Source organism: Cyanistes caeruleus, chromosome Z (assembly GCF_971803275.1).
Source record: "Cyanistes caeruleus chromosome Z, bCyaCae1.hap1.1, whole genome shotgun sequence".
NCBI lineage: Eukaryota > Metazoa > Chordata > Aves > Passeriformes > Paridae > Cyanistes > Cyanistes caeruleus.
In genome coordinates this window covers 80,819,374-80,841,422 of record NC_141732.1, presented here as the reverse complement: position 1 = coordinate 80,841,422, position 22,049 = coordinate 80,819,374, and the positions used below count along the sequence as shown (strand labels likewise).

General features: G+C 54.5%; 2 protein-coding genes and 1 long non-coding RNA gene across 4 annotated transcripts in view; 1 reads left to right on the top strand and 2 right to left on the bottom strand.

Moving 5' to 3' along the window:
• Positions 1 to 7,754, bottom strand: part of ME2 (malic enzyme 2) — a 36,268-nt gene extending 28,514 nt beyond the window's left edge. Inside the window, exons 1-2 of one of the 2 annotated variants that reach the window (XM_086867548.1) lie at positions 7,482 to 7,754; positions 848 to 975 (exon numbers count right to left, since the gene is read on the bottom strand). In XM_086867548.1, the coding sequence (XP_086723674.1) occupies positions 848 to 955 (108 nt within the window). In that variant the 5' untranslated portion in view covers positions 956 to 975; positions 7,482 to 7,754. Of the gene's footprint in view, positions 1 to 847; positions 976 to 6,379; positions 6,794 to 7,481 lie in introns of those variants that run through there. The other variant, XM_023944096.2, reaches the window with a different exon arrangement.
• ELAC1 (elaC ribonuclease Z 1) overlaps positions 1 to 22,049 on the bottom strand; it is a 511,775-nt gene that overhangs the window by 35,504 nt on the left and 454,222 nt on the right. The window lies entirely within an intron of this gene.
• Positions 7,833 to 11,683, top strand: LOC147648631 (uncharacterized). Its single transcript, XR_015280271.1, has 2 exons — positions 7,833 to 7,897; positions 8,997 to 11,683. It is a non-coding gene; the product is annotated as an uncharacterized LOC147648631 (long non-coding RNA).

The window sequence follows — 22,049 nt, the reverse complement described above, 5'->3', positions numbered from 1 at the left end:
CTGCTCCCTGCCTCCACCACCCGTGCTGGCAGTGGGGACAGCAGCCAGGGGACACGGCAGTGGGACACGGGAGCCCTGCAGGTGTCCCCACAGTAACCTGGAGCTGCTCCCTGCCTCCACCACCCGTGCTGGCAGTGGGGACAGCAGCCAGGGGACACGGCAGTGGGACACGGGAGCCCTGCAGGTGCCCCCACAGTAACCTGGAGCTGCTCCCTGCCTCCACCACCCGTGCTGGCAGTGGGGACAGCAGCCAGGGGACACGGCAGTGGGACACAGGAGCCCTGCAGGTGTCCCCACAGTAACCTGGAGCTGCTCCCTGCCTCCACCACCCGTGCTGGCAGTGGGGACAGCAGCCAGGGGACACGGGAGTGTGACACAGGAGCCCTGCAGGTGTCCTCACAGTAACCTGGAGCTGCTCCCTGCCTCCACCACCCGTGCTGGCAGTGGGGACAGCAGCCAGGGGACACAGCAGTGGGACACAGGAGCCCTGCAGGTGCCCCCACAGTAACCTGGAGCTGCTCCCTGCCTCCACCACCCGTGCTGGCAGTGGGGACAGCAGCCAGGGGACACGGCAGTGGGACACAGGAGCCCTGCAGGTGTGCTGGCAGTAACCTGGAGCTGCTCCCTGCCTCCACCACCCGTGCTGGCAGTGGGGACAGCAGCCAGGGGACACGGCAGTGGGACACGGGAGCCCTGCAGGTGCCCCCACAGTAACCTGGAGCTGCTCCCTGCCTCCACCACCCGTGTTGGCAGTGTCCCAGGCCTGCAGGCGGCTCTGCCCCAGGACAAGGTCCGCTGGACTGCGGGCAGGTGCAGATAAGACAGGCGGCAAGGACACGGCACCCACCTTGTTTGTGCGCGGGTTCAGCATGAGCGGCTTGCCCTTCTCCTTGGTGTGCAGGCCGTGCCGCGCCAGGGCGCAGGGCACCACGGCCGCGCGCAGTCGGGACAGCATCCTGCCTTCCTCCGCAGCACCTGCAAGGCAAAGGCGACACTCAGACACCCCGCAGAGCCCACAGCCCTACCTACAGGCTGACACAGACCGGTACCTGCAGCCTGACACCCCGAAAAGGAACATCCCGAAGATGCGTTGTGGCAGCCAGGAGGGGGAAGAAGAAGGGAGGGTTTGGAATGCTGAGAGTGCAGACTGCAGGGAACACGGAGGGACCCTGATGGGAGCTGGCAGGACGTGTGGGCAGCCAGCTCTCCCTCGGTGTTGCCTTACAGCACCACGGCAGAGCAGAAATGCCAGCAGCAATTTTAACTGAACGTGGTGACACGTGAACCGGCGCCGGCGCAAATGCCAGCCAGCACAGCTCCACCTGGGCAGGTGCACCCACAGAATCCTCACTGAGATCCTCTGCAGCTTTGTGACAATGAAATCTCCTGGCCTGGACAGCATGGCACAGAAACCGTGTCTGTCAGCTTGTTAAAACTGTGCTACAACAAAACGAGGCACTAGAATGGACAAAAAACTCCACTGAACTGTGGATTCCAGGCTTAGATTTTTACAGTTCCAAACTTCAAAAATAGATAGGTTGTTTTCAGAGAGAATATATCCTGTAAGGTAAAGGATGCTTCCCTAAAAGAATTTAAAAATTGTTAATATAACTCAAGTCCTAATCCTGACAGGTGTTGGCAACTCCTGCCCTCGTTTTGCTCCGTTCCTGATCACAAGCTCTTTGGAGAATTATTTGTGTAAGAATTTGTATAAGAATCACAGGCTTGTCTAAGGCAGGAGCAGCAGGGAACGTGCAGAGGATCCATCTTCCAGGGATTATTTCACTGAGACAGAGAGCCAAGGGGAAGCACAGGGACACGGGAGAGGGGACCCATCACCCCACAGCCCCCATACACATCCACATGCCCAAACAGGCAGGGACAGTAAAGCAGGGCATGAGACATTCTTAAGGAATGAAATGATGCACGGCTCGGATTTTTAATTTCTTCCAGATGGGAGACAAAATCGAATTAAGGAACAAAACTTCATTATCTTAAATATTGCCTGAATATTTTAGAAGACTTTTCTGTAATCAAATTTGCACATAATCAACTTTTAAGATGGCAGACTGGTCTTACAAGTTACAATCCAAGGATTTTCTCGGAAATCTTTCCAAGCTTTAAAATACTATGCAAACATTTTACTATTTTTCATCGTCAGTTACGCCTGAGTTTCTCCTCTACCCACTATGAAGCGTAGAGGGAAGCTGCAGAAGCATCCCTATCTCCCAACCCTTGTTTGTTTAGGCCTGTGAATGACAGAAGTTCCACTCAGAACCGCTGTGTTTATTTGCTTTGGGGTAAAGACTGTGAATTTGCAGCGTGGAGTGGGGCAGGAGGCCTGGCAGAGCGCTGCCTCTGACCTGCTCCTTCCTCCCCAAACCTGCCAGCGGAGCAGCGAGCACAGCTGGTCTGCCACAGGCTGGAAATCAGACAAGGGAAATCAACTGTGCGCTGCAAAACACATTAATTTTGGGCTGCCTTCAGGATCAGCAGGTTCGGATTTAACTGGTTTTAGTTCTGATTGCCCATTTGCCATCCCCACACGCTTGCAGCTCCATCAAAAATGGTCTGTGGGTCCGGTGCCACAGCAAACCCCATCCCACAGCCCCATCAGCCTGGTGCCACCAGGGCTCCCACCTGTCACCAGCCTCAAACACAGAATTAAACCCAAACTCCTTAATACCTCAAACACATAATTTAAAAGTAGGACAAACACCACACCTTACCTACCCCTCTCTAATTAACTTTAAATTACTTTGTTGCAATTAATGAGCATTTAAGAAGTGAACAAGATTGTGGCCCAGATTCACCCTAACTTGATCAATTAACTCTAATCAACCCAGCAGAGGGGAAAGACTTTCCAGAGGAGTGACACAAATCTTGCTTTCTTCTCTGATGTGTGAGAGAGGAGACTTGCTCGTCTCCAAAGTCTCACACCAGCACCTAAATTGTTCTCTTGATGGAGGTTATCTCAGATTCATTAAGGGGCAGAATCAGGTTTCATTTTCCACTGAGCCCTCTGTTGAGATCCGAGAGATATGATCCCAGTTGATTTATATCCAGCACAAAACCTGACTGGTCACCCTGAGCTCTCCCTCCCCTGCTCTTGTAATTGTTCTCTGTTTCTGTTTCCTCTCCCATCCTGCACATCTCCTCCTTCTGTCACAGACTTTTGAATGTGGTTTGGCAAGAGCTTGCCTCCAGAAGCCACTGTGACACGCCCAACCCTGACCCCACAAAGCAGGAAATCCTTCCCCATGCCTGTGCCTACTGCTCTGCAGGGCTGCCAGCAGCTCTGCCCGTGTGGCCACGGCCCTCTATCACCCAACCCAGCCCTGCTGCTGGCCACCAGCCTTGTCTCCTGGGCTCCTGGGGGAGGACAAAGGGACAGAAGGCTCAGGCTCCTCGGCTCACATGTGCTGGAGAGCCCTTGTTTCTGGGAAGCTGCAGGAGAGGCCCCCAAACCAGCAGCTGCTCTCAGGATGGAAGGGCTGGATCGTGCTGCTGCCTGGGGAGGCTCGAATGATGGGTTTGTAGGAGAGAGGCCAGGCTTCAGAGGGTGGTAGTCTAACCATAAAAAAGGGAGACAGAATTTTGACATTAGAGGCTGACAGAGAATTCCCATGGTTTGGGCGGGAAGGGAACTCAGAGTCACTCCAGTCCCACCCCTGCCATGGCAGGGCCACCTTCCAGTGTCGCAGGCTGCTGCAAGCCCTGTCCAGCCTGGCCTTGGACACTGCAGGGATGCAGGGGCAGCCCCAGCTGCTCTGGGCACCCTGTGCCAGGGCCTGCCCACCCTCCCAGCCAGCAATTCCTTGCCAATATCCCAGCTGGGCCTGCCCTCTGGCACTGGCAAGCCATTGCCTGGGTGCTGGCCCTGCAGGCCTTGTCCCCAGTCCCTGGGCAGCTCTCCTGGAGCCCCTTTAGGCCCTGCCAGGGGCTCTCAGCTCTCCCTGGAGCCTGAATACTTGTGCAGGGGAGCAGCCCCAGCTCTCCCAGGCTGCCTCCAGAGCACAGGGGCTCCAGCCCTGGCAGCAGCTGCGTGGGGAGGGGATGTGACCTGAGGGAAAGGGCAGCACTTGACACGATGTGAAAACACACAGAGAGGACGGAGATTGTGCAATGTCCCGTGGAGAGGAACTAGGAAGAAAGAAGCAGAATTGAATGAGGAATAAATTCCTGCCCAAACATGTGTCAGCATCAGCAGGGTCTCTGTTCTCCCTCCAGTGCCTGACAATGGTGAGAACCAAACAAGTCCGTGGCACACCTCTAGCCTGAGTCCAGTACCAATGGCAATTTTGACTGGCTCTGTCACAATTTAAGGGGATTAAGTCCTTCAGCACACCAGAGGACAGCTCCCTGCTGTGCCTTATCAGGAGGCATCTGGCCGGGTCAAACTAATTACCAATATGGACAAGCACCCTTATCTGGGAGCAAATGTTCTGCTGCTCCAATTATAGATTTGTTAAATGGCAAAACCTACTTTTAAGGGAAAGGCTCATCACGCTCTTAAAAGGCAGAATTAGGCTGGTCAGAGCAGAAGATCAGAGTCAATTAAAGCAAGGCCAGCTTCAATTACTGCCCAGGCTGCCTGACCTGTGGATCTCCCCTCAGTGCCAAGGAGCGTCTGTCAGAGCACAGCAACTTGTGCTGCATGACTCTGCAGTCTGCCTTCAGTTTCAGGGGTGGGGAGACATAAATGCACTTCAAGTGCTCCTGAAATCCTGTGTCAGTGATTTCTTCCAGGCTTTCCTTCGTGTACAGGAACCAGCCTGTGTCGGGGAGCCTTTTTCCCATTGACAAGCTGAAATCACTAATTCAAGGCCAGAGAGGCCCCACCGAATTTCCAAATTTTGAGGCCTCAACCATTCCTAAGCCAGCAGACTTTTTCTCCTGTGCCCCCACAGCAATCCCCGTGGTGAGCCTGCACCACCTCAGGTCTGGTGTGGACGCACCATGCGCTCAATTCTCTTTTTTTTTCACTAATAAACTGGCCCACCCAAGCATGACACAAACCAGGCACACACGAGCTGGCTTCATCACTTCTGTAATGATAACTCAGTCTAAAATTATTACATTAGGCAAGCAGCGGCTATAAGTGTGTCTCCCCAGGAGACTTCTACCCAAAGAAAGCAGCTCCCCCTGCACCCACCACCCTTCGGCAGGCCAAGGATGACTTTCATTCCAGAGCAGCAGCATCCCAGGAGCGAGGAGCAGAGGATGGAGGCTCGGCACCTCTGGCTCCCGGAGCTGACCAGATGCTCCTGCTGAGGGGAGTTAACAGCAAACTGTGGCTAAGCTATTTCAGGTTCCCTCCAGCAAAGTCCCGGGCCACCACTTTAAAGGACATTTCTAAGGCACCTTGAGATCTGCAGATTAAAAGGAACAGTCGTGGGGAGAAATTATTAATGAAGTGTTTGGCAGAGGCAGGCAGGTTATTTTGGAAGCAGAACTTTCGCATACTGGAATGGCTTTTTTCCCCTTTTATTCTGAGGCAGCCAGTTCAACAGGGAGAGCAGTTAGGTGTGGAGCACTGAAACAGAGTAAGTTCACCACTTCAGGCTGGAAACCTTCACTAAACAAAGCACACTCAGGTGAACTCAGATGAGAATGATTTCAGAACATCTTCCTAAAAAGAGTATTTGACAATTACTGTAATTTACAGTATTATCAGACTTCTTGCAGCACAAGCAGGAAGTAGGGCTGAGTTGTTTGGTACTGTAGTCCTGGTTGGTAGCAGCTCTTACCAGACAACATCAGAGAGCTGTATTTTTATACATTAACAAACCTGACCTAAATATCCTAATTCTTAAGCACCAGAAAGTCCATTATCTTTTACTCTGGAAACCGCACAGCAGTACTTTTGGCCAAGTCTGACAGGATGTATTGTCATCCTTGATTCATTTTCATTTGTGTAACTAGGAGGGCTACTGGTGGCAAAGGTAAGGACAAAAACTTTATCCTAAAACGCCTCAGAAGTAGCCCAGGAACAAGCAGAAAGGTGCCCCTGCTCTGCTCTGGAGAGCTGGTACACCCCTGTGCCGGAGCTGTTCAACTCAGAAACACAGACAATTTTTGGACACGGGCTGAGAGGCGGACAGAGACGCTCCCAACAACTGCTGCTCTCACAAACGGGAGTTCTTCCTGGCAAAGCAGCTCAGCCCCGAGCACAGAGGAATCCTACTGCTGGCAGCTCAGTGCTGGCCAGGTGAAGTGCAAGCCTGTCAACCTCCTACAAACCTACAAAATAAACATCCCACTTAAATCACAGAAAAAACTGAGAATCTATCCATGCACCACCAGCTACCGGCGCTGCTGCTGCTGCAGTGAAGGTGCTGGCACCACTCGTAAAGATGAGCATCCAGTTGGTACTCACTCAACCACGGCACGCTTTGACAGCTTCTGTCTTAGTTTGCAGGAGAAAAAGCTTCAAATCTTGCCTGTGCTCAAGCTGCTGACTCACAAGCCACCGCGCAGGATTATCAGAACTTTCCTCCTGTGACTGTAACGCGCAGCTTGTCTTAAAATACAGGCTCGGGTTAATTTTCTACAGATCTTATCGCGTCTAATAAGGCATTAGACACTGCTGGCTGCACACACATGGGCCACTTGCAGAGCTGCACATTCTGCCCAGCTCTTTCATTTGCCCCTGCCTAAATTACAGGTACACAGAAAACCTCCCTTTGATGTTCACTACTTTTTGGAATTACCAACACCAAATAATCGACATTTGGTGCTTTTGATCTTGCTTGGCTGCAAGACTGTCCTTTTTCACCAACCCTTTATCAATGTACTGTGAGTTTGGTTTGGTTTTTTGCCCTGTTAATTATGGGATTCTTGCCATGGCACAACACCCCTGGTTGCTCAGACAACACCACTTAGTTAGTATTTTTTAGTGGAGCGTGGAGCCAGCGACGGCAGCCGCTTCTTCCAACGAGCAGCCGGGAGGCCAAACCCAAACAATAACTCTAAAGTACCGGGCGGCGCTTCCTGCTCCAAGGCCGCGCCAGCTGCTCCGCTCCTTCCCAACTTTCACTCTCCAGGGCCACGGAAGTTCACGGCAGGTCGGGCCCAGCGCGGGGGCCCGCGGCAGCAGCTGAGCCCGGCGGCTGGGCGCTGCCCTGGCCTCGGGCAGCTCCCCGCGGGCTGGCAGCTCCATTTGTCACCGTTCTGACAGGGGTAAACACGCACGGGCACAGCTGGGACTGCTTCCCCCGGCTCCTCGCGGGCACCTGCCGCAGGGCCCAGGGCTGCCCCCGCCGCAGGCCGAGCCTCGGGGCCTCGCACCAGCGTGCTGCTGCTTCGGCACTATCCCCCGCGGGGCCGGACCGGGGATACGGAGCATCCCGGGCGGGCTCCATCCCCTCCCCGCGCCCGGGCGGCCTCCAGCCCCTCAGGACGCCCCGTAGACACGGGCTTATAGTGAGGCCTGTGGTGCGCCGCCGCAGCTGTATAATTGTTACCAGAACGGGATCTACCTCCTCCTGCGGCTGCTGCCCGCTGAGCGATGCCGGCCGAGGACCTGTTCTTACTGAGCGAGAGCAGCGCCCGCCCGCCGGAGCTGCGTCCACCGCGGAACCCGCCACTGAATGAAGCCAACACCGAGGCGCCGGGGAGGGACACCCCGGGAGGCGGGTGTTGACCGTAACTGACAGCTTGCGCAGCCAATAGAAGGGAAGGGAGCGCGCAGGCGAGGGTGGCGTTTGGCCAATGAACGTTTTATCCCGCCCCCGCAGAGGCTAAAGAGCGACAGGCGCGGCGGGGCGGGGTCTGCTGCAGGTTAATGTGGACAGGGGCGACAGCCAATCAGCGCGGGGAGGAGGCGGGCTGAGAGGCGGGGCCAGGAAAATGAGGCTGTGGAAATGGGGCTGTGAGGGGACGGGAATGGGAATAGGTGTGGGATTGGGAATGGGGAATGTGAAGAGATGGGGAATGGGAAGGAGGAATGCGAGGGCATGGGGGATGTGAGGGCATGGGAAATGTGAGGGCATGGGGGATGTGAGGGCATGGGGGATGTGAGGGCATGGGGAACATGACTGGGACAGGATCTATGAGGGGGTTGGAAGCCATAAGAAGATGGAGGTCTGTGAGGGATCGGGGCCCATGAGGAGCCTGGGTCTGTGAGGGGATGGATCCATGAGGGTATGGGGCTGTGAGGGATCAGGGCTGTGGGGGATCAGGGCTGTGAGGGGACAGGATCCATGAGGGGACAGGGTCCATGAGGGGATGGGGTCGATGAGGAGTGTGGGTCCATGAGGGGATGGGCTGTGAGGAGATGGGGCTGTGAGGGGATGGATCCATGAGGGTATGGGGCTGTGAGGGGATGGGGCTGTGAGATGGGGTCCATGAGGAGTGTGGGTCCATGAGGAGATGGGGTCCATGAGGGGACGGGGCTGTGAGGAGATGGAGTCCATGAGGAGCCTGGGTCCATGAGAGGATGGGCTGTGAGGGGATGGATCCATGAGGGGATGGGGCTGTGAGGGGACAGGGCTGTGAGATGAGGTCCATGAGGAGTGTGAGTCCATGAGGGGATGGATCCATGAGGGGACGGGGCTGTGAGGAGATGGGTTGTGAGGGGACAGGGTCCATGAGGGGATGGGGCTGTAAGGGGATGGATCCATGAGGGGATGGGGATGTGAGGGGGTGGGCTGTGAGGGGATGGGGATGTGAGGGGATGGGTTGTGAGGGGACAGGGTCCATGAGGGGATGGGGATGTGAGGGGATGGGCTGTGAGGGGATGGGCTGTGAGGGGACAGGGCCCATGAGGGGATGGATCCATGAGGGGACAGGGCTGTGAGATGAGGTCCATGAGGAGCCTGGGTCCATGAGGGAACGGGGCTGTGAGTGCCGTGGGGCCCCGGGACGGTGGGAATGGTGGCTCCCCAGGAGCATCCTGCTGGGGACGAGGCTGAGGGGAAAGGCGCAGCAGGAGGAAGGAGCAGAGAGCGCTGGCAGGGGAATGGGGTCACTCCTCACACGGTTCCTTATGGCAGCTGCTCCCAGCGGCCAGGGCCACTGCGCTGGATGCCCTGCATGGAATAGGGCTCCCCCAATCATACACAGTGCTGAGGGAACCCCGGCCTGGCCTGCTGTCTCACAGAGCCTGGAGGGATGGGATGGCCTTGGACTCGGACAGAAGGCTTGGCAGAAGTCATCCAGGCAGCTCTGATACTCCAGGTCAGCACTGAAATTGTAGAAGAAAAGAGCAAAACTGCCACTTCTCACAATAAGACTTGGCTGGTTGTCCTAACAGTGGCCTCCCCTCAGTGATACTTGTGCCAGCTCAGCTCAGCACAGCGTTCAGAGAGTACAAGGGCACCAAACGCGACAGCTCAGCCCATCCCAGCTTCTATCTGCCTCCTCTCCAGCCCAAGCTCAGATATTTTCCAGTGCTGCAGATTTTGAGGCTGTAAATCGCAGAATCCTGGGATGGTTTGGGTTGGAAAGGACCTTTAAGCTCATCCATGGGCAGGGCCACCTTCCAGTGTCCCAGGCTGCTGCAAGCCCTGTCCAGCCTGGCCTTGGACACTGCAGGGATGCAGGGGCAGCCCCAGCTGCTCTGGGCACCCTGTGCCAGGGCCTGCCCACCCTCCCAGCCAGCAATTCCTTCCCAATATCCCAGCTGGGCCTGCCTGCTCTCTGTTAACAATAGAAATTTTTCTTTTAACAAGAACGTTTATTAAGTAAGGATTTCAATTCTCTGCCACCAGCGCTGAACACGATTTAAATAGTTTGATGTGTGAGGGAGCGCTGTGCGGTTAAAAGAAGCAGAGTCACTATAGTAACAGTATCAGATATGTAAACCTACTTAATCAAAACCCCCTCTCCTAATTATGATTTTGAGGCCTGTCATGAGGAGCACGTTCAGCTGCTTTCCCCCCCACCCTGTCAGCATGGCCGTGGCGGCTTCAAAACGTTTCTGAATAATGCCGCTCTGCACCTATAAACAAAGGAGATTGCGAAAATAACCTGCAAGGTCGTGACTTTGTGCCAGGCTAAAAATAGCCCAGATTGGAGTCATTCAAAAACGCCTGGCCTCATACCCAAATTGCAGAAATCCCTTCTGCCGTGAACACGTGCCGCCTCAGACGGGTGGAGGATACTCCCCGGGATCACCTAATGAGCAGCTGAGGCCGTGCTGGAGCATGCTGTGCAGTACTTTGTTGTGAAAGAGCGGCTGCCCCGAAATCTGCGCCGCAATTAGTCACAGCAGAGACAAACCTGCACCCCAGGGGCCGCAATCTGGCAGGGCTGCGGGGCCCGGGGCTGCCAGCAGCGGGTTTTGTTGGAGAGAGAGCTGTCATTTCCACGGCACCCGCTGCTTCCCAGCTGGCCTGCGGTACCGGTTCTGCTCCTTCCCAAATCCGGGCCTTTTCCAAGATAGAGGTCACTGTGGGGAGGAGGCCTGGTCCGTGTTCCCAGCAGCCACGGGGGCAGCAGGGCCATGGAGTCACGCAATGATTTGGGTTGGAAAGGCCCTCACTCCATCGAGTCCAGCCGGGCCCCAGCACTGCCCAGGCCACCCTGCCCCGTGTCCCCAAGTGCCACATCCACATGGCTCTCCAGGGATGGGGACTCACCACTGCCCTGGGCAGTTCCAAGGCCTGGCCACCCTTTCCATGGGGAAATTCCTGCTGCTGTCCCCCCTGTCCCTGCCCTGGCCCAGCCTGAGGCCGTTCCCTCTCCTCCTGTCCCTGTTCCCTGGCAGCACAGCCCGACCCCCCCGGCTGTCCCCTCCTGGCAGGGACTTGTGCAGAGCCACAAGGGCCCCCTGAGCCTCCTTTTCTCCAGGCTGAGCCCCTTTCCCAGCTCCCTCAGCCGCTCCTGGGGCTCCAGACCCTTCCCCAGCTCCGTTCCCTGCCCTGGACACGCTCCAGCCCCTCGGTGTCTCTCCGTGGCTCTCTCTGCTGCTGCCTGTACCATAGAACCGGAGGAGCACTTGTTTCTCCCTCCGCAGAGCTTTTATCGCCGTATTTGGTGCTCACTCACAAGAGCTCCTTCTGGCACATGGAGTGCTGCTGCTCTGCTGTTGCCAGGAGAAGAGCCCTGGGAGCTCCTGGGCTCTGTAAATCCAGCACGGCGCTGCTGTCCCTCCTGGCTGGGCTGTGGAGCCTCCGCTCGCCCACCGCAGGTGAGGATTCACCCAGAAATGTTTCATGCAGCAGGTGACAATTTCGTGGTCACTCCGCATTTCCTGTGCACACAGGCCATCGTGTTCCACCGGGGTTCCTTCCCACAGGGAGCCAGGGTTGGCACTAAATTAAAACTGCATCTCCCCAAAATCAGCACTGCTTGAAGGGAGTTCTCTTACATCACACCACGATGCTTTCTCAAGTCACTTCCACCACCCTAAAACTGTGTTCTATTTCTCTTTAGAATTTTCCTAGACTTCTGGTCATCTTCTGCTAGTTTTTTGTTTCTTTGCTGAGGAGAACTTCCTTTTTTTCTCCATTTCTCTCGTGATAAACCATAGTTGTTGTAACTGCTTCATGCCTGACAAAGAACACAGAAGGCTTTTGCTTCCCATCCTTGGGATGGTTTTGACTCCCCTTTCTGTAACATTTCCAACTTTTCAAATATCTTATTTAAAGTAGCATCACCAGCACTGGATGCTGTGTTCTTGCTTTTTCTATCACCCGTCCTTAATGCAAGTAAATAAACTAGAATAATCTCTGTTCTAGCTGCCTAGATCTGTCCTTTCATTCCTCCCGTGGTGCTGCACTGCCACACCCATAGACTCACTGATACGGTGGCTGTGTGAACACAGATAATTCAGGACAAATAATTATTTAAGCAGTGATATTGGCTTTTATCTCGCTCCAGTCTCAGAAGGTTTTGCAGTACAGAGCAGCAGAACAAGCCATCCCTCAGCAGGCGGTTTCTGTGGTTTGATAAAAGCTGTCCTCCTCGCCTTCTGCTCTTTATTTCTGTTCAAAAGCAGTGCTGACCGTTCGCCCTGACACGGTCAGGCTGAGCCTGACACAGAGGCAGGGCTGACTCCTCACACTTGCACTGAAACAGGAACGAGGCAGTAGAGATGATGGCCACCCCCAGGCAAGGTTTGCAAACAAAAATAATGTCTTTTATTACACCAATTCCATAAAAGATAGCACTGCTCCACACCAGCCTTGTCCCTCTTACTTCTTTAGAGCAACAAGATAGCTAAGTACGCTTACACCCTTTCCATTTTTTGCATTCAGTTTCTGACAGGTAATTTCACCCTGTTTTAAAGCATTTCTGTGTAAAAGTTCTCTGTTGGAGTCTGAGACACAGAGTGTGTGCTCTTGTCTCTGGTGTTTAACTTTGAGACCCAGGAGAACACTGAATTTCATATAACATGAAATCTATGGGCATGTTTTCATGGTGTTGCATGGAAACAACCGTTAAAGTTAGATAGAACAGCTAAAAGTGTGAGTGTGTAGATTAGAGAGAATTTTCTTAAGTCTCTGGGTGAAAAAATTAGTTTAGAGTTTAAGTTAGTTTAGAGAGCAGAAGGCAAGATGGAAGATTTAGTGTGTTTTCTCTTGTCCTTTCTTCTTCATTTTCTTCTTCTAGAGGTTTTTGGGTACTAGTAGGTGATTGGTTAGGAAATGTCACAGTGCGGCTCACGGGTGAAGGGTCATTGGGTCATTAAAAAAATAATATACATTTCTTTTGTTAATTGGATAAGAATAAGTAAAAAGATTAAAAAAGCTGCACAGTTTGGGGCCATCTTGTGCCATCAGAGCCAAAGTGAGCCAAAAACGGCAGAATGAATTGAGCTTGAGCAAAAGTCTGGAAAAGTCTGCCAAGTTTTGTGGTAACATCCTAATAAATATGAGAAAGATCCTGACAGGCTTTGGAGTTTTCTTCCTGACCTGGAGAACTGAGATAAACTAACTCCCTGAGAGGGAGTATTCCGAAGGAGCCCAGCTCAGAGGAGACTGAGAAATCCACGTGTGAGAAGAAATACAGGAGCCGAATCAGAGAGAAAAAACAGATTTTAAAACTCTCCTTTAGCCTTTTTGGGCTTCAGAGCACGCAGAGGAGTGTCTGGCCCTGAGACCAGCCCACGTGGGGACAGCCCACACCCGTGCTGAGTGCCAAATCCCCCGCCAGTGACTCTCATTGCAGGTCAACAGGTTTGTCTTTTGCTGCTTTTTAATTCACCTTTTACTTTCCCCTCCTGTGACCTGCCGTCTCTCCTCAGGCCAGTCTGACCTCAGTGGGGTCAGCTCTACCCTGCCGAGCTCCTGGCCAGCCAGGGACACGGGCAGAAACCCCGAGATGGGCCAGGCAGGAGGAGGAAGATTTTTAGGGTGAGGATGGTAAATCGATTGGGGTGAATTAGAATGAGGATGGCAAATTGTCTTTTGAGGTTGGCTTCCAGCCCTGGTGCAGACACAGGGACAGCAGGACACGGCTGGGGGGACAGCAGGACACTCCTGTCCTCCTGTCTTCTCACCTGAGAGTACTCCTGTCCTGTCCTCCCACCTGGCATCCTCCTGTCCTCCTGTCCCCCCAGCCCTGTGTGTCCTGCTGTCCTCCCACTTGCGTATCCTCCTGTCCTGCTGTCCCCCCAGCCCTGTGTCCTGCTGTCCCCCCAGCCGTGCCACCTCTCGAGGCAGAGTAAAGCAGCGCGGTGTCAGGGGGGATGGCTCACAGGGTGCTGGGGGATGGTTTTGGGACAGAAGCTGTGGGTGATGAGGACGGTGTAGGAGAAGGTCCCTGTGTGTCTGCACCAGAGCTGGGAGCACAGCAGCTGTAAATAAATGTGAATAAATGTGAATAAATGTGAATAAATGTGAATAAATGTGAATAAATGTGAATAAATGTAAATAAATAGGCCTGGTTTCCATGCAGCAGGACAGGAGGACTCTCAGGTGAGAGGACAGAAGGACAGGAGGACTTAGGTGAAAGGACAGGAGGACAGGACAGGACAGCAGGACAGGAGGACAGGAGCACTCCCCCGTGCCCGTCCCGAGCGGCGGAAGGCGGGCCCGGGGCCGAGCCTTGTCCCGAGCCTTGTCCCGAGCCTTGTCCCGAGGCGCGCTCCCGATGCGCGCTCCCGAGCCTTGTCCCGAGCCTTGTCCCGAGCCTTGTCCCGAGGCGCGCTCCCGATGCGCGCTCCCGAGCCTTGTCCCGAGCCTTGTCCCGAGCCTTGTCCCGAGGCGCGCTCCCGATGCGCGCTCCCGAGCCTTGTCCCGAGCCTTGTCCCGAGCCTCGTCCCGAGGCGCGCTCCCGATGCGCGCTCCCGAGCCTTGTCCCGAGGCGCGCTCCCGAGGCGCGCTCCCGAGCCTTGTCCCGAGCGCACTCGGCGGGCAGCGCTGCCCCCTGCCGGTGGCTCCGGGCACAGCCCATGTGTGACAGCGGGGACAAAGCGCGCCCGGAGCGCGGGGCTCACCGCGGGCCTGCTGCCCCCGGGCAAACAGGGCACACACCTGGGGACAGTGCCACCCCATCGGTGGCGACACCGCACTCGGGACTGAGCTCCTGAAACCAGTGCTCTTCTCCCCTCTCACCCCGCGGGCGGTGCCGCAGGATAGGAACGCACCTTGCCGGGGCTGATCAGAGCCGGAACCAGCCTCGGCAGCGAAGGGGCTGGCCCCATCGCTTTGTGTGTGCTCCGTGACTCCTGACTGCAACCTGACCGACACCTCCCTCCAGCCCGGGCTCACAGGCTCTCAGCTCTGCTGACAGCGCCCTGCTGGCGTCCCCCTGGGGCAGAAACTGGCAAAAATAATAGAGAAACCTGCCGGGAACAGATCCGTTCACAGGTCTCAAACTGCACCGCCTTGGGACGCTGTGAAATGCATTTTCTGCGCTCGCTCTTAGCACGGTGCCAGTGCCAGCCCTGACCTTGCTGTGTCCGGCAGAGGATGGCATCCCAGCCAGCACAAAACGGCCTGAGTGACAAACACCAGGTGAGAAGGGAGCTGTCCTGGCACCAAGGAGAAATGGCTTTTTCTCTCTGAGCCACGGTGCTCCTGCCTGAACTCCTCTGTGCTTCATCCCTCTCACTGGACCCGGCTGAATCTTGAAATCCTTAAAATCCAGCTCCTCCTGCTCGGGGGGGGGCTGACACTGAAACTCGGACACCTTTGGGCTGGGAAACACCCGAGCGAGGGTACAACACGGCGAGGTTTTACAGCTCGCACAAAGAGTGAGGGACAGAAATCCTTTACACCCATTGTGCATTTTACCACTTTAACAGCGCACAGGTAACTGGGTTTGTGTCAGATGTCTCAGTTGATGTAAATCCTGCTATAAATGAAATAGAGCCAAATTGATCAATAATAACTTTATTGAAAAATTTGTAAAATTTAGTTATGGGAACAATCACAATCGCTGTCGGTGTCAAGCCCAGGGACCGGCGCTGGGTGAACTCTGAATCAGCTTCTGTCGCACTGATTCCCCCGAGTTCACGTTTGCTCTTTGGAGGAGTGGGTTTTTATACAGTTTCTGCAGCCTGAGGCTGTACAGTATTTTTCTCTTGGGGTTTGTTAGATATTCCTATTTACTGTAGGTTTGTTAACTAGATTTCCGAGAAGGGAGGGAAGGTTTGAGTGGTTTTAGGAGAACTGGGTATTGAAATGCATGGTCCGGAGAATCAGATCAGTTCGGTACCAGGTGAAAATCAGGGTTAGTACGTTAGAGTCGTTAGTACGCTGATCTTCCTTCGGTCAGTCTTGTTCTCTTTGGTGCCATTCTGTTCTCTTGCAAATTACCCTTCTCCTCCGGCTCCTGGCTGTCCTGGTGCAATTTCTTGCTGTGCATGTGTGTTTGATATTTGTAACCAGCTTTTATTTCCTCTTACTGCTTATATACATACACAATAAAACACGAATTACACAACCATATATTACAATCCTTTACACCAATTGTGCATTTTATCACTTTGACAGCGCACAGGTAGCTGGGTTGGGTGTCAGATGTCTCAGTTAGGTGTCTGGATAGAGACATGAGCCAATTACAAAATCTCTGTTATAAGGCGAGCTTTGGCACTAACTCAGCAGCTCCTCTCTAGCTTAAATTACAGAGAACCTAACCCAACCAAGATTTCATCGGCGATGTTGTGAAAGGAGGTCTGCAATTCTCCACAGCTTCACAAACAGGATTTTTTCTTTTCCCCGAGAGCGAGGGAACCTGAGTCTCTTAAAAACCCGGACCTACTTAGCGAACACATTTTGTTTCTTTTTTCTCTCCCGGCTGAAGCTTGTTTTCCTCGCCGCAAGGCGAGTGGAATCGACATGCTGCACGCGCTGCTTCTGGAAAAAAGCAACGAATTCTGGGAAAAAGAAAAATATAAAAAAAAAATTCTGTGAAAAATTCGCCGCGCAGAGGCGCTTGCAAAGGCACGAACAACAAGGCTTTGTACTCTTTCAGCTTCTGATAAACTCGTGTGGATGAGAGCTGTCCGTCATCCCTGTCCCAAATATCTGGGGAGATGCAGAGCTCGGAGAGCGCCGGGTGACTGCCCAGAAGGATTCTGACTCCTCATTTTGAGCCCCTCCAGGAGATCGTACCTTGCTCTCAGTAGCACCAAAAGCAGCCTGCAACACCAATTTTTGAATATTGTTACAAATGATGAGTCTCCTGGGTTTTGACGGCCAGGACTCGGCTGCCCTTCCTGGTGGCTTGGCTGGAGAAAACCCGCCGGGCAGAATTCGGTGGGACAAAAAATGTCCTGGGTTTCTCCACGGGGGCTGCAAATGCTGACCCACGGGCACTGCTGCTGCTGCTCGTGGTTTATCGTGGTTTTATCGTGGTTTCCCAGCACGGGGAAAGCTCGGTGTCAAATCAGCCGCCCCTGGGACACCTCCCTGCCATCCTTCTGTGGGTCACAGGCACTGAGAATGGGGAGAAACGGGGAAAAATGGGGAGAAACGGGGCAAAATGTGAGAAATAATGGTGAGAAATGGGGCAAAATGTGAGAAATGGGGCAAAATGTGAGAAATAATGGTGAGAAATGGGGCAAAATGTGAAAAATAATGGTGAGAAATGGGGCAAAATGGGGAGAAATAATGGTGAGAAATGGGGCAAAATGTGAGAAATAATGGTGAGAAATGGGGAAAAATGGGGAGAAATAATGTGAGAAATGGGGCAAAATGTGAGAAATAATGCGAGAAAGGGGGTAAAATGTGAGAAATGGGGCAAAATGTAATAAATGGAGCAAAATGTGAGAAATAATGGTGAGAAATGGGGAAAAAAGGGGGGAGAAATGGGGCAAAATGTGAGAAATAATGTGAGAAAGGGGGTAAAATGTGAGAAATGGGGCAAAATGTGAGAAATAATGTGAGAAATAGGGCAAAATGGTGAGACATAATGGTGAGAAATGGGGAAAAATGTGAGAAATGGTGTGAAACGGTGAGAAATGGTGAGAAATAATGGTGAGAAATAATGGTGAGAAATAATGGCGAGAAATGGTGTGAAATGGTGTGAAATGGTGTGAAATGGTGAGAAATGGTGTGAAATGGTGAGAAATGGTGTGAAATGGTGAGAAGTGGTGAGAAATGCTGTAAACTGGTGTGAAATGTTGCACTGGAGCCGCAGGGTGAGAGCAGGGCTCTGGCCCGGGGCTGGCACCACCTCGGGGCGGATTTTGGGGTTAATCCAGGCGGTGGATGGGGAAAGCCAAGGCTGGTGAATTTCCCTGCAGAGGGCAGCCTGTCCTCGCCTCAGACAGCTGTCGGCCCCGGGAGCCGCAGGGCTCTGAAATCGAGGAGTTTTAGGCAGGACACAGAACCGATCCCAGCGGCCGGGAAAGAGCTGCCCTGGGGAGCGCCAGTCCTGGCATCCTCCCGAGGGAGACCTCTGTCTGCAGCTCTGCAGCCCAGACTTGCGCTGGAAACAGGCTGGCACTCCCCGAATCCACCGCTCCGCTCCCCCGGGCCTTCCTCTCGAGATTCCTCCCTTCCCTGTCCCCAGAGGGCTGATGCTCCAGAGCCCGCTGGCTCCCGGGGAAGCTCAGCCGGTGGAGGAGCCGGAGCAGCCGGGACATGGGGGCTCAGGGCAGGGCAGGATTGTGCTCAGGGCAGGATTGTGCTCTGTGCTCTCTGCTCAGTGCTCAGTGCAGGATTGTGCTCTGTGCTCTGTGCTCCATGTTCAGTGCAGGATTGTGCTCTGTGCTCAGTGCAGGATTGTGCTCAGTGCTCTGTGCTCAGGGCAGGATTGTGCTCTGTGCTCTGTGCTCAGTGCTCAGTGCAGGATTGTGCTCTGTGCTCTATGCTCAGGGCAGGATTGTGCTCTGTGCTCCATGTTCAGTGCAGGATTGTGCTCTGTGCTCCATGTTCAGTGCAGGATTGTGCTCTGTGCTCCATGTTCAGTGCAGGATTGTGCTCTGTGCTCAGGGCAGGATTGTGCTCTGTGCTCTGTGCTCCATGTTCAGTGAAGGATTGTGCTCTGTGCTCTGTGCTCTGTGCTCCATGTTCAGTGCAGGATTGTGCTCAGTGTTCAGTGCAGGATTGTGCTCTGTGCTCAGTGTTCAGTGCAGGACTGTGCTCTGTGCTCAGTGTTCAGTGCAGGATTGTGCTCTGTGCTCAGTGTTCAGTGCAGGATTGTGCTCAGTGCTCAGTGTTCAGTGCAGGATTGTGCTCTGTGCTCAGTGCTCAGTGTTCAGTGCAGGATTGTGCTCAGTGCTCAGTGTTCAGTGCAGGATTGTGCTCTGTGCTCCATGCTCAGTGCAGGATTGTGCTCAGTGCTCCATGTTCAGTGCAGGATTGTGCTCAGTGTTCAGTGCAGGATTGTGCTCAGTGCTCTGTGCTCAGGGCAGGATTGTGCTCTGTGCTCAGTGTTCAGTGCAGGATTGTGCTCTGTGCTCAGTGTTCAGTGCAGGATTGTGCTCTGTGCTCAGGGCAGGATTGTGCTCTGTGCTCAGTGTTCAGTGCAGGATTGTGCTCTGTGCTCAGGGCAGGATTGTGCTCTGTGCTCCATGCTCAGTGCAGGATTGTGCTCTGTGCTCAGTGTTCAGTGCAGGATTGTGCTCAGTGCTCAGTGTTCAGTGCAGGATTGTGCTCTGTGCTCAGTGTTCAGTGCAGGATTGTGCTCTGTGCTCTGTGCAGGATTGTGCTCTGTGCTCCATGCTCAGTGCAGGATTGTGCTCAGTGCTCCATGTTCAGTGCAGGATTGTGCTCAGTGCTCCATGTTCAGTGCAGGATTGTGCTCAGTGTTCAGTGCAGGATTGTGCTCTGTGCTCAGTGTTCAGTGCAGGATTGTGCTCTGTGCTCAGTGTTCAGTGCAGGATTGTGCTCTGTGCTCAGGGCAGGATTGTGCTCAGTGCTCAGTGTTCAGTGCAGGGCTCCCTGCAGGCTGACACTCCATTCGGTGCCCTGGGCTAGGCTGCCTTTATAGCTACCTTCCAACCCAAACCGCTCCATGGCTCTGTAAAAGCTTCACAGTTGGAAAACAAAACCAGGCCACCCCTGGCTGTTTCCATCAGTCAGTCCCTCAAAGCACTTTTCCAGCGCCATGCCCGTTTTGGGGCTGAGACTGAGGAGGCACACCGAGCTCGGCGGGGCCCAGAGCAGCTCTGCCCGGCTCCTGAGCGGACCTGGAGCAGCAGCAGCTGAGTGTGAGCACAGCCCTGCTCCTGTGGGGATCCAGCAGCACAGAGAGACCACATCTCTTGTAGTTTAAGGTCTGGCGGTTCAGAAGATAGCGGGATGTAACGGGAAGTTAGTAAACCCCCCCTCTCTGTTAGGGTAGTATTTAGGATATACAGACAGATATCTCCAATTAGCCAATAGCACCTAACGGTGACCAAAGCAGATGGCAGTAACACAATGACCCTAGGTTATAAAATGTTAAATTCCCCTGCAATAAACACCATATTCGCCATCCATCACATTGGTGCTGTGGGTTACGGTCCAAGTGGCCAAAGGGGGCCACCGTGCTGGCTCTGAACCAGGGTGCTTGCCTTGCTTGAAAACCCACACACATCGCTCCTGGGGGAGCGGCTCAGAGCGGCAGACAGAGGAGGGAACAGCTGAGCATTTACTGACAGCTCCCGTGTTCCAGGGGTGTAATTTGGAGCGACGAAGTACCTGCTGCGGGAACAGAGCCCTTGCCCCGTGCGGAGATGATGGCAAACAGCTCTGCCCATGCCTGGGTTTTAACGAGGCGGGTTTGTTGGGTGTGAGACATCAGCTGGTGCCTCTGGAGACACAGGAGTCACAGCCAGAGAGAGACAGCAAGGCTCCTGCTGCTCGGCTGCCCTCTCGGTGCCTCCCTGGTTAAATATTTCAGCGTGTTGCTCAGCAGCTCCCGGGCTGACATTTGGTTCCCTGTTTGTTTATCCATCAGGGGCCGAGGGACAGCACAGCTGTCTGAGCACGGAGGGGTGACACACAGGCTGCCACCCGGCTCTCTGCGGGTGCCACTGCCTGCCAGACACGTCTCTGTGCCCACACAGGCCTGTCCCGCTGCGCTGGCATGCACCAGTGCCGGGCACAGCTCTGGGAGCAGACGGCAGGATGAGATGGATGTGGCCCAGGAACGGCACGGGCCGTGCACAGGCAATGTGAGCCCCCGCTCTGCTGATAATTTTGGGCAGAAAAGGTGGTTTCTCTGTGTCCTTTGGTAGGGAGGGAACGATGGCCTGCCTGGGCTGAGGGACACGGAGCTGCTCAGCAGGCTGGGCTGGTGGCAGGAGCACTCCAGGGTGGAGCCCTGGTCTGCTGCAGGGACAGACTTCTGTAATGAATAAATATCAAATACCATCTTCTCTAGAGAGAGGGGCTTTTCTTCTTCCTTCCTTCCACAGACAGCACTTCCATGGGATTACACAAGGAAAATCTGCAGGCCCCTCCAATTGGTATTTAACTGTCCCAGGAGGGTTCTCTCTGGTTTGTGGACCTCCCTGGGGGCTGTGACCAGCAGTACAAGTGTCCCCCCTGCCTGGCCCAGCCTTCCTCACACCCAGCCATGCCCGAGGATTGACTCTGGAGCCTGAGGAGACGTTCTCAGGTGCTGGGACCCCCTCAGCTCTGTTCTGCCCTGCAGGCACTGAGGAGTGCTCCTCGGTAGGGCAGCAGTGCTGCACACCCGCAGCACCCAGTGCACCCAGCTCCTACAGAAACGGGGGCTGCTGGCTCAGGGGTGGAATGACTCAAGTGTCAACCACCTCCAGCAGCCTGGAAAAGCAGATGGCTTCTGTGAGGACAGCTTGGATCCTCTCTGCATTTCATTTGTGGTCGGCTGACCTCTCGGTGGTTTTATCCCTGCAACAGCACAGAGAGCTTCTCCCACTGGAGGAATTCTCATCTCCTCGGGTGAAGGAGGGGGAGAAGATGTGTCTGGCTTTGTGATGAGAAGGAAAGATGGAGCTGTGAGGTTGGGAACAAACCTTCCCAGTCTGGAGTCCTGATCTGGGGCTGGCTGGGTGTTGAGCACGGGAAGCACGTGTGATGATGTGCACACACACACAGGCGAGCTCTGCTGTGCCTGCCTGAGTCCAGCTCACGCACACACAACCTCCTCTCGCCTCTCCCCTCCTAAACCCTGCAGTGTTTTAGGGAAGGACTTACCTGGGTCGCTCCAGCTGCCCGGGATTTGCAGAGCACAGGAAGGACACTTGGGGCTGAAGGCGCTTTCTTGTCCTCCTGCACGTTTCTGCTCACTGGGGAGACGTCACCGCTTCTGGATCCTGGCGTGGGCAGCCCCCGGGAGCTGGGAGCTGGGGTGCTGGGGACTCCTCACTGAGCACCCCTGCTGGCACCAGGGCTGGAAGGGTGGCCAGCAGGGCTCAGGGACAGGCAGCACACATACCCCAAAGCCAGTATTTCGTCACTGAATTGCCGCCCTGCCACCCGTTTCACCCCATCCGTGTGACACTAACCCAGCCCTTCGCTCCGGGAGCGCTGCCGGCTCCATCCCCAGCCCTGCTCACACCCAGATGTTGCTGGCCCTGCAGCTGGAGCTCCCCTTGACACAGGAGCTGGCCAGTTCAGCTGTTCCACTGGCCCCCACTTCCCTCCTGAGATGCCTGACGGACTAACAGAAGTGTCCCAGGGGTTTGAAACCTCTGGTAGGCACAAACGCCTCATGCAACGCTGACATACACAGCAATT